The 20,224-nt window shown below is 39.8% G+C and overlaps 1 protein-coding gene across 6 annotated transcripts in view; it reads right to left on the bottom strand.

The window, feature by feature from the left end:
- Positions 1 to 20,224, bottom strand: part of LPAR1 (lysophosphatidic acid receptor 1) — a 131,611-nt gene that overhangs the window by 68,224 nt on the left and 43,163 nt on the right. For 4 of the 6 annotated variants that reach the window (XM_077912883.1, XM_077912884.1, XM_077912882.1 and 1 more), the window contains exon 2: positions 8,341 to 8,500. In XM_077912883.1, coding sequence (XP_077769009.1) covers positions 8,341 to 8,385 — 45 coding nt within the window. In that variant the 5' untranslated portion in view covers positions 8,386 to 8,500. Of the gene's footprint in view, positions 1 to 6,959; positions 7,088 to 8,340; positions 8,501 to 8,678; positions 8,703 to 20,224 lie in introns of those variants that run through there. The other 2 variants (XM_077912886.1, XM_077912887.1) reach the window with 2 other exon arrangements.

Consider the following 20,224-nt stretch of genomic DNA (forward strand, 5'->3'; position numbering starts at 1 on the left):
TAAGTCTGCTATTTTCCACTACCTACACTTACATACTTCCATTCTTACAAAAAGTTTGCTCTTCTGTGTCTAGTTTTGAGAAAGCAATAAAATGTGCAACCAAAAAGCAGTATTTAATACTTTATTTTTAATAATTTTAAGGAAAATATGCAAAAAATTTCTAAGAATAGATATTCCTGATACATCATCTGAAAAGCTCCAACTATCATCCTCTGTTTAGCTCCAACTATCATCCTCACAGATTCCCCATCATACCACCTTGTTTCTTCCACCTTTTTGTGTTCTGCTGTCACAGAATTGAATCCCCATCTGCAAGTGCAGTGCTGCCCTAGTTTTCCAAGCTAATCCCAAATGAGACAATGGGTTGATGAGCAGCTGAGTCTCCTCCACCTTCATGTGTCCCACAGAGGTAATAGGATCTTTGCTTGACCATGACTGCCGAATCCTGAGTTCCCACGGGTCACGCACATATAATCAAGAATGTCAGAGATAAGTCCAGAACACAAGCCACAGGGCTGGGATTCTTCTGGGTCCTCCCCTGCACTGTTTTTGCCAGATTTCTTTGGTCACCAGATCAAATACAATTAGGGTCATGCTAAATAGAGTTCCGGAGTGTGCAAAGCCCTTAAAGTTGGAGCTCAAAGCTGAATCCAGATGAATGGATCTTCTTCCAGGCCTCCACTAAGGCTCCCAAACCTCCCCATGCTGACTGGTAGGCATTCCAACTAAGTGCAAATATTCTGACATCAGGCAGCTATCTAGTTCAACCAAATCTCTATCCCTCTTCCTGCAAGACTGGAGGGTTCTTGCTCCCAAAGGGGGTCTGAATCTTTGAAAGTTACTTTATTGCGAACCCAGTCTTTCAAGATCTCATCTTCTTGATGACCCTTTCATTAACATCTTATCTAACGCTAAGAAACAGGCAACAGTCCACTATCACTTCTCTCCCAGCCTGTGCCTGCCTAGGAATGCCATTTACGAAATGGGCTAAGTTTAACTGAGGGGCAGTTCTTAAGGGATGCCATGCAATTATGAAATAGCAGCATCATCACACGCAGCAGATGAAGGGCAGATTTTTTTTTTTGAAGGGCAGATTTTTAAATGACGGTCTTCTTATATATAGCAAGGTGTAGTTCTCAAAAGACAGAATTCTCCTGGACTCTGTGATTATGCTCTCTTCCCACTGGGAAACACACTGGGCACCACCCCACCATAGTGTTTATTCCAGAAAAGCTGCAATGAAGGTTCAAAGAAAAATAGCTGGAGAAGCTAGGCATAGAAAAAGGAAAACAGGCAAATGGCATGAAAATGTGAGGAAAAGGGAGAAAATCACATCCCCTCTGAAGGATAAATAAGTAGCTACATTAATTACTAAAGACTAAGCTAATTAGAAGGAAAATATTGGAAAGAAAAAGAAGCAAATGTGAAAGGTCTGATGTCTTTGTACAATTTTGTTTTATGAACAGAAAATCCAAAAGGTGTCCTCATGTAAGTGAGTGTGTAAAGAAGATGTACAAATCTACGATGGAATATTACTCAGCCATAAAAAAGAAATGAAATCTTGTTATTTGCAACAACGTGGACAGATGTAGAGGGTATGATGCTGAGGTCAGTCAGTCCAAGAAAGACAAATACTATATGATCTTGCTCATGTGTGGCATTCAAGAAACAAAACAAATGAGCAGAAGAAAAAGGAGAAAGAGACAAACCAAGAAATAGACTCTTAACCCTAGAGAACACACTGATGGTCACCAGAGAGGAGGCATGAAATAGGTGATGGGGACCAAGGAGGGCACTTGTCATGATGAGCACTGAGTCAAGTACCGAATTGCTGAATCACTGTTATCGTACACCTGAAACTAATATAACACCACCTGCTAACTATAATGGAATTAAAATTAAAAACGTAATGAGTATGTTGTTAAACATTTCCCAACCACCACTGCCTGGACCCGTTCTAAATAAAATCACATGGCCTCGGGGCGCCTGGCTGGCTTAGTCAGTACAGCACGGGACTCTTGATCTCCAGGTTGTGAGTCTGAGCCCACACTGGATGTGGAGATCACTTAAAAAAAAAAAAAAAATCTTTAAAAAAAAATCACATGACCTCTTGTCATGTGAGCTAATTAACTCCCTTATCCCTCCTCCCTCATCTTTATCTTTCTTAAGTTAGTTTGGGGGGAAAAAATGTGCCCTCATATTCTGAAATAAAATATCCTCTCAAGATTTATCTGAGCGTATAAACAAAGGGAGAACAGATGAATTTAAATTGCAATATGAGAACAAATTTTACCTCTAATAGAAACATGGTTCAAGATAGAGTAAGTCAGAAATCTCAGTGTTTATCTATGCATGCATTTATTCCTGGCAATACACTAGAGTTTTCCATAGACTGTTTATCTAACTTGGCTTTCCTCTGATGGATCTTCTGGCATCCTCCATAAGCACATCATATACACAGACCATATGCAGAGGTAACCACCTTCTCCCTGTAAAGAATGCTCAGAATAATGATGGCGGGAAAAGTAATAAACGTCACATATCTAACCGATAGAGTCCTTAACAGATATTTTGCCATTTAAGCAGATAAAGGACTTCACAGATATGTTGACCTTTAAACTTGGGAGTGCAGTGTATATTATGTGAATTCTAGAGATTGAAAGAAATAAAACTGAAAGAGATGACTATATTGAAACATGCCCTAGGTATCAGACTTGAAGCAAAATTCACTTACCATCTAAGCCCAGGAATTCTCTTTTCTCAATTCCATGTTAGATGAAGCCAGACCACATTGTGTCTTCACTGCGTGGCACTGGAAACGTACTTCATATTCCAACTATTCACACTTTGGTCTAAAAGCACTCTCCAGCTATCTGTGATCCCTCACTTTAGAGACTGACAATTTAATAATTACAATCATTCTTTTACTTTGGAGCCTTCCGTGTAGGTCTCATTTTTTTTTTTAATTCTTCAGTGATGAAATATTCTAGCTAATATGTCAATCTACCTCCCCCTTAAAGGGAGGAAATGGAACTGGCTTTTAATCCTTAAAAACTCATCGAATAGTCTTATAGAGAAGAGTAAACTGATCTGATCAATGTGTCTAAAGGAAAACATAACTGCAAAACGACTTTTTGGAAAATTGGGAAATCAAATATGGATGAGTATAAAATGATATTAAGGGATTGTTTTTAATTTTGTCAAGTGTGATCATAGTATTGTGGTTATTGAAGCAAGTTATTTTTAGAGATACATATTGATGTACAAGGGTCGAGGTGAGGGGCCATGATGCCAAGCATTTGCTTTATAATGTTTCATCTCCCAAAATGGGAGGAAATGAAACAAGTAAGACGAAATACGAATACCTGTTGAATCTGGGTGATGGCTATACTGGGATTCATTACATTATTTCTTTTTATTTTTATTAATGTTTGAAAACTCATAAAAAGTTCTTTAAAAAACAAGTCTTTCAATCTCAAAATACACAACCCATTTAATACAGAATTCAACTCCTTTCATCCAACAGTATCCAGTCTCTAATATCAGAAATAAAACAACTAAAACACACATTTTGGAAATACGGTAGATTTAGTTAGAGGAATCTAATGGTAATGATGTTCAAAAATGCCTGTCTTCCAGCAGACAAATAGAGATCTACTTGTATTACGTCAGAGCAGTGGATAAGAACCAGAGGAGCAATCTGTTAAGACACTGAGTACTTACTTACCCCAATTCATATCTTTAATGAAAGCTGCAGGAAATCACTTGGCGAGATCAAAATCTTTGTTTCCTGGGCTTAAAACCAAGATAGCCGCTTCACAAAAGACAGAATGAAACCTTGTCAAATACTGAGAGAACAGAGTCCTCTCTTGCTGGAATCCCAGGTGTGAGGCTCTGAATACCTTTGAAAGTCTCAACACCAGTCCTGCGTTTGAGAGAGGCCAAACCATTCATGCATGTAGTGAACTACTGACCCTTCCATTCAAAAGGAAAATGAAACTTGTAATCTACCGTCATTGGATGCAACATAATTCAAGAAATGCTAAACAGAGTCCTGGAAACAGAAAATTGGCCATGAAGAGTGGCGAGACTTTGATTTTTCTATCCCACCCTCCACCCCACCACTCTGTGCCCGTATCTGCGGGATACGAACACACAAATTTAACCTAATGGTGAACATGTTCCTGTCTGCAGACACATCCCTGAAGCTTCCCTTGGGCAAGGAACTTTCTATCCATGCCTGGATGAACAGGGCGGTAAATGAGCTGCATATGGTCGTCCTGCTGCTGCTTGTACAGTTTCACCTTGGTCTTCATCTAGCTTCGTGAGAACAAGGTGCTTTCTCAACATGAGAAAACAAAATCCACCCCACTGTCTGGTCAGGAGTAAAGCGGGGAATACAAACGTGTCCCACTTCAAAGCACAAGGCCTATCTTTCACTAACTAAGCAGCAACCCCAGCCAGGGTGACAATGGAAGCTTTCGTCCCTATTATTGTTTGAAACAATCGTAGGCTATTTGTTCATATTAATTAGCTTCTATCTAGTATTAGGCAGCCTTGATTAGAAAAGTGCTCTTTGTCACCAAATGAATAGAGGAAAGCAAAACCAAAAAGCTTTTTTTTTTTTAAGTTGTTGTTTTTGCCTTAGAAAAGGATGGTCAGGCTTCTCACACTCGAATGTGGGTTTATCTCTATGCAGGTCCCTGAATTCACTCTAAAAGAATGTGAGTGGACGTGCCAGAGCCAGGCTGAGGCTGATGGAGTGAACTGCTTAGTTCGCCTTGCCTGCGAGATGGTGGATTTAAACTATTTTTACCTTCTCTGAACCCGGAGAAACCTTGATAATAGGAGAGTAGACATCAATACAGTGTCGGAGGCAAGGCAAGGGCAAGTCAGCCTTGGGCTAAAATCTGACACCACAAATTACATGTGAAGAACTGACCTACAGATAATCAGGAGGCCCGTCACCGAGCAGAGATAGGGACCTAAGTGACCCAGGGGTCTGCACCTCTGCAGGAGAATCAGCTCCCTCTCCCTGGGGCCCAATGCCCTAGTTTACAGCTGACTCCTTCCTTCCAGGTGGGCTTGGGTTCCTCCCACAATCGGAGGCCACTGTTCCTCAGCGTATGTGAATAATGGGACTTGCCACCCTTGTTGAGATGGATTAATGAACTAGTTCAACAAAACGGCCCAAAGTCAGGTTTGGAACCCAGCCCCCAGACTCCAAAGCTACGCGGGCTTCACGATTAATGTTAAATTCCTCAACGTAGTTGGAAAGGCACTGCGAGAACCTTCTCCAACCTTGTAACCTAACCCATCTAACCTCCTCTACAACCTGAAGCGTGCTGATAAATATCTAACAATGGGCCCTTTCGGAGTAAGGGACTGTGCTTGCCCAATTCCATGGTTAAATACTCCACCCTGGCTGACTGCAGGCTACAAACATGATGTCCACTGGCTCACACAATTCCTGGAAATTTAACAATCAGATCTTGTGGCCTGGCAGGGCTGGCTCTAGCGCGTCTCTGCTTACGACCCCAGCCCCAGTGGACTACAGCTCTCCTGAATGAACATCCGAATGTTATGGTCTTGCTCTCCCCTTGGGACATTCAACATTCACACATGCTGTTTCTCTTCCCTTGCCAAAGGAAGGATACATCAGCTCCCAGCCTGGTGGTCTTCCTTCTAGCAGCCTTCTCGGATCCTCCAAGTCTTTTCCTGGGTGCCCCACTTGACTCCTAAGGTCCCCATATTACTGTCCTAACAGGTGTGACACAGCTCTCAAATTTTGTTTCCTCATCTGGATGTTTCCCACTACATTTCTAAACCCTGCAGGCCAAAAGCCTTGTTGATCTTATTTATCCTCAGGATGCTTGCTGAACAATGTACTGAGCAGTACATGCCAGATTTTGTTGTAAGGTTTATACATATTATCTCATTTCATCCTTAAAATGATCCCATGGAGTTGGCTCTATCATTTTTATGTTCATCTGGCAGATGAGGAAACTGAGGCCCTGATGGGGTGGGTACCTTTCTCCCCAGGGCAGAGTAACTACAGAGCCCTTGTACATCCCGTCCAGTGTTTGACTTCTCTTCTTTCCATTGGCGATTCTCAATGAGAAAATTTTACTTACGTTTCAATTCTCCCTAATGAGAAAAATTAAATTATTAAGGAATAAGATGTCATCAGGTAGGGTTAAACTTTAGAGGGACTTTTTTTTTTTTAATCTCCCAAGATCCAATTTTTGGCCTCTTGGGGAAATCATCATTCCCACTGACAATGTATTTTCTAGACCTTTCACTATGTGCTTACATTAATGTACCATATGTTCATCCCTAAAAACTTATGGTCTTGTTTTACAGTTTGAATGACATCCTCCTGAATTAGTCTGCATTTTACTTTTTCCTCTACCAGGTATCTTAGGGAGAGCTGTGTTGAGAAATGTATTTCTTTTTTTTTTTTTTTAACCTGCTGCATGGTACTTAAATGATATCAACATGCCTGAATTTACTGTCATTCCACTATTGCATATCCTGGCCTCCAACTAATGCTTCAGTGAATATCTTTATGCATGTCTCTTGGGGCTCATGTACAAGTGTTTTTCTAATGTAGTTACCGAGCTAGGAAGAGGGTATATGCAAAGGGATATAATTTCAATAGATATTATCAAATTACCCTCCAGAGTGACTGTACCAATTTACCTTCCCACAGAGGATTTACAAGAGAACATACTTGCCCCAAGTGTTTATATTAAATACAATCTCTTTCTACCTTGGGCAGTGTTAAACATTTTAACTAAATGAGTCATTGAGAAATATTCCTCTTGCTTGCCAGCTGATAGTAGCTTATTTAAGAGGAAAGAAGCACACAGATAAAATGCTCCTACTGGAGATGCTGACAAATGTCAGCATTGTCAGGTGCTGAAATCCTTGCCCAGAAAACCTCTGCTAAGGACTACCTCACTTCGCCAAAGGCTCAGAATGGCAGTCACATGGGGACAGCTGCAGAGGACTCTGACGTGGTGACCTCAGTAATGGGCACTAAATCTCATTACCCACTTAAGAAGTCTCTGCAGCACCAAAAACCCTGTTGAGGGGAATGGAAACCAAAGAGCCAAAATCAATGAAATACTGAAAAAGCAAGATCCATTTACCAGAAAGAGAAATACACATGATGGCGGTAACACTAAACTTTCTGGAAAATATCAAATGCTTTAAAATGTTGGATAATAGGAGGACTTGATCTATATGATCAAATTCCAAGGTCTTTTTTAGAAGAGACAAAAAAGCATTTAGATATACATGAAGTAAAAACGCTCTGTTCTCCCTCCCGCTCTTTCTCCCCCTGCCTCACATACCCCTAACTTGAAATACATACAGCATCTAGTAGCCTGAAAATTGATACAGGACCAAAAAATGTGTGCAAAAACATTCTGCATCATCAATATTTAAATTTCAAACAATATGGCTCTTTTTCAAAGGTATACTTTTTTCTTGAACCTTGACTTAAAAATTATCATGAATGAGATGGGGGAGGTCACACTCTAAAAGGAGGGAGAGAAAATGAGGGAAGAGCAGATAGAAAGCTGTAATTTTTGTGCACCTACTATGTGCTCTGCATATTTCCTATCATCTACTCCATACAACCATCCCACGAAGTGTGGTGACATGAGGAGACACTGAAGCTGAGTGAGGTTAGCATGACTAAGGGCCATCCAACAATCAGGATGTGATTTCAGGCCTAATGACTGCAAAGGCTGTTACCACACCATCTGCTAAAACTGAAAGAATCCAGTTAATACTCTAATAGATCAGACTGTAAAATAATCTGAAGGCAACATTCTTGCCACGTAACTGCTCTTCACTGGACAGAAAAAGCAACTTATGACTATTGTTCACAAGTTTCTGGAGTTGCATCTTCTGTTCAAAGCTCCTAAAACAGGTCCAGGCAAAATAGTAATTATAGGAAGCAGACAATGAGACTACATTCAGAAAACGTGTAAGATTAGATCTGTTCTGAGATATTTCATTAAAACCCTAAAAAAGCCAAGAGAGGGAAAGCACAGGATTTACTTTTGTCTTGACTGGTAGTAACAGCCAGACATTCTAAGCACTGAAAACCAAGACCCCTATGCACAGAGGCTGCTCCACTATCATTACTTTCTCATTGTTCCAGCTGCTTCTTGAACTAAATAAATAGCACCTGCCTCACAAAAGCACTGTTATCCAAACGCCCACCAAATGATAACTACAAGTTTACATATGCACCTTCTGAAACTCAATGTAAATATCTGACAAAACTAAGATTACCCCAAACTTATACCAGGTTGAATCACTTACCTGGGGTTGTGAATTTACAGGGGTGGAAGTGGGGGCAGCAACCATGGCAGCTCTGTAGTTGTGGGCAGTGACCAGGCCCCAGCACAACAGCGCCAGACACAGGAGTCAAGTTACGTTAGCTATTGATCAGATCACGGTCATGCTAGGAGGAACTGTGTACCTGGAAAAGGATGAGAAAATACACATTTAGCCTGAAAGGACTAGTGTATGAGAGTGAAGTACCACTGGCCAAAGAAAGCAAAAATCGCTGTACAACATATCAACTAGAAGTTTAAAGAAAAGAAGAACCCAGAAGGGAGCATCTCGCATTTCTGAGCCAGGATTCCCGTACCACTCACCCAAATCATGTTAGGTTGATGTATTTTCAGAAGTCTGAATCCAGTTATTCTTGCTAAGTTAGGTGTTTTGAGGAGGCATTTTCAAACTGTAAGGTTGGGGACAGTGGGCCCAGGGGAGACCCCATTCTATCATTCAACAATAAATGAATTAAATGACCCACAATCGATAACTGCCAGTTTAAATCCAAAGGGCAAAGAGAATAATACCAAAACATCAAGTGTCTTAAAGATCAGCCAGTTCAAGCGTATCCAGTTGCAGATGGATAACTAAGGTGTGGAGAAGAGAAGAAACTATAGTCACACATTTTGTTAATGACAGAACCAGAAGGAGAGCCACAGTCAATTCCCAGTCTAGTATGGAACACAAGAAAGTGAGAATGTTCCATGTTTACATTTCTTCAGGAAACTTAGTCACCACAAAGATTAAAGAAAGGCAAGGCAACCCATAGTTAGAGGAGTCAGTTACAAGAATGAATCAAGTACTCCAACGGGTGTGGGGCAGAAGGAGGGTAGTTTCATTAGCCAGTCTTGCCTATGAGTGGGGAAGAGTGCGCTTCTACAGTCTTTTTCACATCCTCGGAGAGAGGATGCTGGATAGGCACAAAATATAAACGCATCTTTTGTTACTAACATGTTCATTAAGAAAATTCAAAAAGATGAATTCTCTGCAGTAAAGTGTGGCCCAACTTCTGTCCAAAGACTGATGTGATTGTTTCCACACATTTGATCCACAGGGAAATTTTTTCATTTTAAGAATTTATGAAAATTCTTCCCTTTTAAGAAAGTTCTCATTTTTAGGTTGTTTTCAGACCACCTAATAATATCCTTTCATTTATTCAAAAGATATTTATTGAACATCTACAGTGAACCCAGGAGCATAATGGATAAAACTGGGCCAGCCCCTGACCTCAGGAAGCTTTTGTCTGGAAATATAATTTCAAGTTTCACCAGCAATGCAAGATGATATCTGAACACTTTTTAACTACTGGAAAAAAATACTTTTCATTATAGTAGCAATAAAGATTTAAGTCTTGAGCTGGACATTTTATCCAAGCCTTCTGAGCCCCGAATCCTCTGGCACTACTCTGCACTGGCTGGATGATGCCAGGCAAATCACAAAACCTCACAACTGTTTCCTAAGAAATAATCTAGGTTTAGCAGCCACTTCTATGAACTTAAAGTTTTGATTTTTATCCTGTTTTTGCATATTCTCCTTCATACTATAGTTTCAATCACTTTAAGTTTTGTTTAGAATGATGGCTTCTTCTTACCTTCTTCCTTCCTACCTTCTTCCCTCTGTTAGAGTGATTCTAGTTATTAACAGCTAAGGAGTAAAGCTGTCAAACTATTTTGGCATAACATTCAACACTAAATTCCTTAGGTGCCCTGATGTTCTCATTAATCCTCACTTTGGGGAGGGGAGGGAAGATTGGTTGTTTATCAATACCACAAATTTAAGTGAACAGCCTGGGAGAAAGGTATATTCATATGGGAGTGCCTTTTTGCCTGAATGCCAAGCCTACACTGAGAAAATTATAAGATCCTCTTGCTGTACTGCTTTATACTGAATGTATTCCTAGCATCATTTTGTGCCCGCCCCTTTTTTATTTTTCCTTTTCCTTCTCATGTATTTATAATTCACACTGTCTTACTCTATCATATGTAGGGTGGACAGATGAATATGTAAATAGCATGATAACCAAAAAACAAAACAAGCAGGCAAGTGAGATTCTATTCTTAGACTCACACTATGTGCTAGGATCCAATAACTAAGCTAAGTCATTAGGCAATATAACCTTAAAAGATTTTCAATATTCAGAGCACACAGAATTGCCTGAAAGGTGAATAGAGAGCAGCTAGCCTGTGAAGTGTATGTGACAAATATTCCAGATGGTATCACTGCTAACAAGCAAAGGGGGAAGCTAGGAGACTGGGATTTAATAAAAGCCTACGAGATGCTGAGCAACTCATTTTGCATACAGTTTGAGGTGGATACTGTTAATTCATTTCATGGACAAAAACCCTGAGGCTTTAACAATTTGTGGAGCGTACACAACCAAAGACACACAGCCCAAAAATTAGGGCGCTGACACCTGAACCAGGCCCCACTCCAAGGCTGTGCTCTTTCCACAGACTAGCCCCCTATGTGAACACAAACTAAGGATAGAAAATGCTTAGGGTTTGAGAAAAAATTTCAGATCGTCCCGAAAAGAAAGCAGGATGGCAGTCAGAGGTCCTGCAGGATAACTAATTTCCTCAAACTCTGAAACAAGAGAATCCTGTGCTGCTGCTCTCATCTGTAGAAAACTGTTATGTGTTCCCAGTTTTGATTTATGTCACACATCCTTGAGACACATAAGTGATAGCCCAGATTGTTAGTTTCCTATCTTCAAGAAGCAAGCAAGAAAATAAGGCAGGAAATAAACTGCCTTCTCCTAAAGCATTTCAGACTTACCTAATTAGGAGGCCTTTGTTGAATCTATTCTTACATTACAGGAGCCCTTTATGAAACGGCATATGGTTTCTTAACTCTAAAAATACAAGGGCTAAGCAATACTACCACAAAGGGTATAAATCAGCTCTCTTGTGGGAGTGAAGTCCTAAAATTACATTTATAAAACCAATTACATACATAAGTACATATGTACTTCCCAGCGTCTTTAACAAACTGCACAGATCATGGGGGAAGTAAACAAGATGACATCCTAAATATTGCCATTCAGTCCCTAACCAAGTAAGCCAGCTCACTGTGACATACCAGTCCCCTGCTTTCCCAGAGCCTCGTAATGTCAACCACAGGACTGCACCACATTTCTAAAGAAATGCATCCCTCTTCAAACTCTTCCAAGTATCTGGATGCCTGTCCCATAGTTCTTCCAACCCGCCATCAATCCAGCTCTCCGTTTCCTTCGCTTGAGCTGGAAGACTGTGCTCCAGCTACAGGAGCCACGGGTCAGCTGACCCCGCTGACCCCAGCCACCCTTGGGTCATTACTGTTGCCCCTCCTCTCTCTCTGTACTTCTCTTCATTCTCCATTGTAGGCATCTCTTCTGATCTGTACCATTCTTCCCCAAACCACAAACCACCTCTCATGCCCCACACTTGCAAAAGATCAGCCATCACTTATTTATTTACTGGCCCATTCATCTATTCCTCCATAGTCATTGGGTATGAATTAATTCATTATTCCCCCTACAATTCAAAACAGATGTACAAAATACAATCCACAAGTAAGAAAGCCACATAGACTCATTCCTCTGTGCCAGATTACTAGAGAAATAACCAATTGAATATAAGAATAAGAAATACCCTGAATCAGCCCTAGAGCCACAGATGGAATCCAGCTATTTCTAGTATACTTTTCTGAAAATTCAAACAAGAATCGATAAGGGAAAGATTGATAGAAGGACTAAGGTACAACATCCCCTTCATGTGAAACTGCACTACATGGGCAGAAAATAAGCAAATGAGACCCTAATAGATTCCTGATAATACTCCTAGTTCAAAGGCATGAGGGGTGGACAATGAAGCCAAGAAGCACTGGAGTATAGTTAAAATACACTCACTCCTTAAAAGGGCTTCCTGGCTTCAACTAAGTAAGTCATTTCTGTCTGTATTTACTTCTGATTTACATGTGGCCGTGATGACTGCCCCAGAAAACATGTGGGGGAAAACTCTACCAGCTGGCTTCTGACATGGGCAACCTTGCCAAGTGACAATGACCTTACTAATTACTGAGGACCACACCAAATACCTAAAAGAAAGTCTCTGGTTTTGAGGCAAACTCCCCTTCATTTACTTCTCCAGCTGATGCTGGCTCCTTCCCTAGGTCGCAAACAAAGATGAATTTCTAATTGGCAAATTAGTCTACTATTAATATAACCATTTTCCTCTATCTGGACTTGAATCAAACAGTGACTCATTTTCAGTCTCTTGAAAGAACACAGGGCAATACTCGATACTGAATATGCATAGACTTCCCTCTCCACGGATAACAGAGAAAAATCCAAATCCACCAGGCAAATGAGAAATATTATAGCTCAAGAGAAGATTCTAGGATCAAAGCAAATATTTACATAAGAAATAGGTGTATTACATTAAAAAAAAACTTTAAAAATTATGAGGTCAGAATGAGTCTGCATTAACCAAAAAAAAAAAAAAACAGAATCTGAATTATGAACTTGAATGTAGTCGATAAAGCAGAAAACATAATAAAAAATAAAGCAAAAGATAGTTATCATAGGGGATCCCTGGGTGGCGCAGCGGTTTAGCGCCTGCCTTTGGCCCAGGGTGCGATCCTGGAGACCCGGGATCGAATCCCACATCGGGCTCCCGGTGCATGGAGCCTGCTTCTCCCTCCGCCTATGTCTCTGCCTCTCTCTCTCTGTGACTATCATAAATAAATAAAAATTTTTTTAAAAATTAAAAAAAAGATTGTTATCATAAAACAGTAGGAAAACTACAGCTTGGTGGGGGAGGGGCTTACATAGGTAAAGATTTCAAAGCTGCATCCCCAAAATATAACAGATGAATGAACAGTACTAAAGGGGGAAAGAAGTCATCAATGCTAAAATGAGGAAAGAATAAATGTATCCTCAAAGCTTTAGAAAAGTATCACATATAGAGCCTTTTCAATGAAGTGGGAAAAAATTCAGACCTGAAATCTGTGTATCCTTCTGCAGAGCTCTACAGTCTGGCAGAAACCAAGTAGAAAAAAAAAAAAAAAAAAAAAAACCTCTGAACCTCAAACCTGGAGGAACAAGAAGATGTGATATAGGAAAATCAGAGCTATGGCTTATTTCTTGTTTCTTAGTATTTATTCCCCCTACCAGTGCTGAACAGCATCTGAAGCCAGCCTGTATCATCTAAGGACTAAGAGGCTTCTCTTGAATCTAAGCAGATGAAAGCACTTAACCAATAATGACACCAGAAAGATAACACTGCATCCCTTGAAACAGAAACAAAATACTTTGCAATGCTAATTCAAATGTCAAGTGAAAAAACTTGTCCCAAATGTAGAGGAAAGAAAAAAAGGAAAACAGAACAGTAAGGCGAAAGGTAAGGCCTAGTCCAGGAGAGCCAATGGTTCAAGAAAAGCAATTCCAGAAAGAAAGAATAAAGGAAATAGGGGATAGGGGGTCCATTTCCTAAAATGGAAAAGTCATAAATTTGTTGGCTATTAGAGTCCACTGGGTGCCTACCTGCCCACATCAAGCACATCATCATGAAAATTTTTTAAATGGTAGGCATGGACAAAAAATTCCGTAACCAATCAGAAATTGGGGGCAGTTGGGGGGTGTGTGTGTGCATAAATAAAGAATTCATGATCAGAAAGTCTTTGGACTTCTCAACAGCAACCAGGAAGCCAAAAGATAATGAGGCAACGAAGCAAATGATTTATAACCTATAATTCTATTGGAGGATGTTCTTCAGCAAAACAGGGAGGAAAGTAAGAAAAAAGGCATATAATACAGGAATAGTCCAAAACAGGAGAAAAACACAAGGAATTTCTGGCATAATTAGAAAAGAGATCCCTAGATGATGGGTAATGGGACTCAAAAAGTAGCCTTGATAGAATAATTCTGCATCTGGATCCATACATGGAGAGCAGACTTTTAGAACTGACAAGAGTTTGGGTTTGAATGAGTACACAGAAAACAAACATTAAAAAAATGATTAAAATTTCCTTTTTAAAGAATCTGCAGAAGAGCAAAAGGAGTCATGGAATTTTCGATAACTCCACTATTAACCACATTAACAAGGTCATGATGGCATGAACACTGAATAACAAATGGCCTAATCGAAATCATGACCTAACCATATAAGGATGAAGAGATACAGGATGGGAGTGTGTGTGTGGCGCATCTTTCCCCTTGGACATCTAGAAATATTTCAAACTGATATATCAAAAAGTATGAGTAAAGATCTCAAAGAGGCAATGAAAATACTGAACAAAGCAACTAAAACAACTGAAAATCTTGGCCATGGTGAGGGTAAAACGGTAGGGAGAGAAGAGCTCCTTTTCTTAAGAGAGCCACATACAGCTACTTGACACTATTTTTTTTTTAACTTACTTACTTACTTATTTATTTATGAGAGAGTAAGTGAGGGGCTGAAGGAGAGGGAGAAGCAGACTCCCCACTCAGCAGGGAGCCTAACTTGGGACCCCAGGATCATGACCCGTGTCGAAGGCAAGATACTTACCCAACTGAGCCACCCAAGTGCCCCTACTTGACACTTTAAATTACAAACATGTATAACTTAAAAAAATAAAAGCAAAAAAGAAAAAGAAAGAAAAAATAGTATCACCACTGATATAAAAATTTTAAACTACAGCAGGCAGGAGTGCCACTACAGAAAACCAAGTTGATGCCATGGAAGATGAGCTTGAGCAAATCCACACATACTTATACTAATGGAATTTACTAGACTGACTAGACATTATGGGTACAGAGCACAGAAAGTAGAGAGTCAGTATAAGAATAATTGGTATGTTTGAGGACTAATGGCACAATAGTTAACAAAAGTTAACTTTTCTTAAAAGACATTAAAGAAGACTGAAAGAGCTCACCACAACACAAACAACAACAAAAAACAGATAAGATGCACTAAATCAAAATTAAGAACTTCCATGCAAAGGACACACAATCAAAAGTGAAAATACAGTCCATGGAATGGGAGAAAATATGTGCAAATCCTAAATCTAAAAAGGACTCTATAAAGGAATATATAAAGAACTCCTACAACTGAACCATGAAATCAAACAATCCAATTTAAAAATGGACAAACATCTCTCCATATACAAATGGCCAAAAGCACATGACACAATAATGCAAGTCAAAACCACAATGAGATACTATCTCACGTCCATTAGAATAATTGCCATCAATGGGACACCCGGGTGGCTCAGCAGTTGAGTGTCTGCCTTTGGCTCAGGGCGTGTGATCCCAGGTCTGGGGATCGAGTCCCACATTGGGCTCCCTGCATTGAGCCTGCTTCTCCCTCTGCCTGTGTCTCTGCCTCTCTCTCTCTGTCTCTCGTGAATAAATAAACAAAATCTTTAAAAATAATAAAAAAGAATAATTGCCATCAAAAAGGCAGAAAAATGAGTATTGGCAGGGATGCGAAGAAACCGGAACCTTTATTTTACTGCTGGTGGTACTTTATGTACTACTGGTAAAATGGCTCAGTTGCTATAGAAAACAGGATGGGGGTTCCTCAAAAAGTTAAGAATGGAATCATCATAGGACCCAGCAATTCCACTGCTGGATGTATAACCAAAAGAATTGAAAGTGGGGCCTAAGAAGACATATTTGTACACCCATGTTCACAGCAGCATTATTCATAATCACCAAAAAGTGGAAGCAACTCAAGTGCCCATCAACAAGTGAATGGATGAACAACGTGGTATATATAACTACAGTGGAATATTATTCAGCCTTAAAAAAGGAAGAAAATTCTGACACATATTACAACATGGATAAACCTTGGGGGCATTATGCTAAGTAAAATAAGTAACAAAAATATAAATACTTAGTGACTCCACTCATATGAGGCACCTAGAGTAGTCAAATTCACAGGAACAGAGACTAGAAGGGTGGTTGCCAGGGTCTGGGGGGAGGAGGACAGGGGGAGCTGTTGTTTCATGGGTACGTTTCAGTTTTATAAGATGAAGAGTTCCAGAGATCTGCTTACCAGCCATGCGAAGATATTTACTACTGCTTAAACCTGAAGATGGTTAAGACAGTAAATTTTATGTTACATATATGTTACCACAATTAAAAGGGGGGAGAGACCTCACCCCATTCCAGGGAAAATATGAAGTACTTGACCTGCAACCGAAACACAGGTCTGTTAAGTTGCTAACCCGCAAGAGTTAAAACAATCCCCATTAAATAAAAATCAAGTCAGGGGAAAAATAAGTCAAATCACAAGGGGAAAAAATCGGGCTGGACATAGTCGCCATCCTGACCACAACAGATGAGAAGATAGGAGAAACTTTCATGATTTCATCAGAAATATGCAATGATTCAAAAAGTATACATTCATCCCAGCTGTCCTTTACGAGCAATAGCAAGAACAAAGAGCTTTTATTAGATATTATCAGGGTATATCTCACCCTCAAAAATCTACTCGATGGCATAATGCAACTGATTCTACGTTAAATAAAAATGAGGTGCTCAGGAGAGTGTCGGCATGAGTAGCCTGTCAATGCAAACAATACCTATGATCATCACAGGACCAAAAATGCAGTTATTCTAACTACTAAGAGAAAAACAACATAGCTGAAGTGCATATAGCTGTCATGAACTAAGATAAAAACTCCAGAAAATCAGGGCACCTGAGTGGTTCAGTTGGTTAAGCATTCAACACTTGGCGACTCAGGTCATGATCTCGGAGGTCATGAGATCGAGCCCTGAGTCGGGCTCTGCGAGAGTCTACTTACCTCCTTCCCTTTGCGCCCCCTCCCCAACTCTCTCTAAAATAAATAAATCTTTAAAAAAAAAAAAACCCTCCAGAAAATCACAAGAAAAACATTCACCTTTTGAGACTCAATCAATACTGTTCTATTTCTAAAGTCAATAAGAAGAGAATTTCAGGCTCAAAGAGCCTGAAAAGGAAAAGTAAGGGGGGGAAAACGGGTGACTACAGACACATGCTACATTTTTTATCTTAATTTCCTATGCTTACCACTGCTTCCCATAAAACCGGTGAGGCAAATGGTCCAGCTGGGATGAAGAAAGCTGTGATCACTCTCAGGGTCCATTTGCTCCACATGCAGAGTTGGAACAAAGAAATCAGAAAAGCACTTAAGAAACCAAATCATTTCCTCATGTTTTGTTATAAAATACCAGCTCTACCTGCGGCAGCAGAAACTTTCCTCTCTTCTTCAAAGCATCAGGCCCAAGATCTTGCTTCAATATATTCACTGAAGACAATATATTTCGTGTTCTTAAATCTTTTCTTTTCCTACATATAGGATCAGTTTTTCCATTTGCTTCTCCAGCTTTTCAATCAGATCTTTCATTCTACATTTGGCCTAAAAGTCTATCATTCTTTCCATATGGCACTCAGCTGACGCATTCCAAGGAAAGGAATACACGCTGCCTGCCCAGGGAGAAACAAAAGCACCACCATAGCCCTATTTAACACGTCCCTTATCTGTTCAGAGTCCAGTATTCTACAGGACTGAAGAAACTGGCCCCAAAATTATTTAAATAAACTCACTGTTCTGATTTAAAAGACTGCGTTGACAAGCATACAGTTTTCACTTTTGAACGGTGCTCTTGACCAGGAGATACACTATCCTGAAATGTGGCAAAATTACCAGGAATTGTTAGAACACAATTGGCAGAAAAATCTCAGAACAGTTGTCATTACTAAAGGCAAAAGATATGTTGGCCATACTCTGTAGTCTCAAACTCAAGCTAGTTTGTGTTATACTGCTAAGAAAACGGGGGAGAGGGGTTGTGGTTTAGTAATAGTGGCTCAGGAATGGGCTAGAATTACAGATTTCAGAGTTAAAGAATGATGAACAAGGGAGTGTACTCAATCGTGATGGGAGAGAGCAGGGGTGAAGGGATGGGAATGAAGGAAGAAAAGTCAAGTCAACTAAAAGGATTGAGAAAATCCTCCTGAAAGGTAGGACGAAGTTCTCTTTGGATAAAAGACAGATTTACTACTACCCTGTTTCTTTCCATGGCCCACGTCCACATTGTCCAAGCTCTTGGGTGTTCTTGGTGTCTAACGCCATGACCCTAAGCTCTCTGCATAGGGACCCAGAGCAGTGCAAAGACTAATGGGACTTAGGATTTGCACCTAAGTGAAGAGGTACCCTGAAGCATAACATGGGTAAGTTTTACTGAGGGATGTTTAGGGAGGGAACCTCTGAGCCATGCTGGAGTATTTGCAGTCCCTCAGTTCCAAGACGAGGAGAATTACTACAACCTCTGTAACCAAGCGACGGGCTAAGCTAGACTCTGCCAATCACAGTCAATGGAGGAGATGGAAGATGGTTCCTTCTAAGAGCAAGTGCATGTTTCCAAAGCCAGAATTCCCAAAAGGCCTACAACTGAAGGAATATGAACATGCATATTCATCCTAGTGGAGGTGAGGGAAGGGACAAGGAGAAGGAGAGAGAGTAAATGGGAGTGGGAGCAAAGTATCCAAATAGATGGCCAGAATACAGAAGTCTATAACTGTGATAAGAAAATGATTCAGCCCAGTGTCCCATTAACAGAGGCATCTAGGAATTTAGGTAAAGAACTAATACTAAGGGCAACGATTTTGCTACAAGGATGCTTAATGCATTATCACACATGACTGGCAAATTTTAGAAACATTCTTAACATGTGATAATACTTGCCAATTGAGTTATTAAAACTATGTTTACATACAATTGAATTTTATATAATAAAAACTTACACACTTTTTATACAATAAAATTGTATTGAAATCGTGTATCTCTATGTCCACCCCACACACACTTTGGAGAAACATACAAAGACAATCCATACATATTTATTAAGCCCTGAGGTGGAACATAGTATCACTCAGAAAATCTTATTTTGCCAGAAAGACAGCACTCAAAGAATTATGGGGCCATGTTAAAAGAACAGGGAAATTAGCTGAAAGGCACCCCCTTGGCCAAGAATAAAAAGTTTTGAGTTTCAAAATAAATGACAGTAACAGCTTTATAATCCTTTAAATAAAACAGGAATCCAGGAGTTCGTTTTGAAATAAATAAATTAATAAAAGTTTGGCAAGAAATGGGATAGTTATATAAACCCAAATATTTTCCCACAAAATCCATATTCATTATAAAGGGAAAACAGTAACTTTACAGTGGAGAAGTCTGGAAGACACCACCTTAACTCAAGTCATCCAAGTAAACATCACAGGAAATTTGAACAAATTGATGTTGTGTGCCACCTGACAGGATGCAATGATAAGAACACAGCATCACTTCAGTGATATTCCTGTCAAGGTTCAAAACCTGAATTTAATCAAAAGGGACATGGGTTCAACTCAAATTGAAGGTCATTCTGCAAGACAACTTTCCTATAATCTTTAATTTTTTAAAGTTTCATTTATGTAAGTAATCTCTGTACCCAACATGGGCTCAAACTCATGACCTTGAGATCAAGAGTCACGTGCTCTTCCAACGGAGCCCCCCAGGTGCCCATCCTATATATAACCTTTAAAAGATCAGGTCATACGAGGGGAAAAATACTGAGAAACTGTTCCATGTGAAAGGAGACAAGAGACATGACAAATTAATACAATGCAAGATTCTGGACTGGATCCTTTATAAGGAGATTATTGCAACAACTTGGGGAAAGTTCAGTAGGATCTGCGAATCAGACACAATAATGATGCTCATCTCCTAATTCTGATGGTGGTTTTGTGGCCATGTGAAGAACGTCCTTGTATATAGGAAAGATACTCTAAACTATTTAAGGGTGTCAACATCATGTCAACAAGTCACTCCTAATTGGCTTGGTGAGATTAAAAAGTCCCTTCACACTTTTGTACTCTACTTACAA

Source organism: Canis aureus, chromosome 10 (assembly GCF_053574225.1).
Source record: "Canis aureus isolate CA01 chromosome 10, VMU_Caureus_v.1.0, whole genome shotgun sequence".
Lineage (NCBI taxonomy): Eukaryota > Metazoa > Chordata > Mammalia > Carnivora > Canidae > Canis > Canis aureus.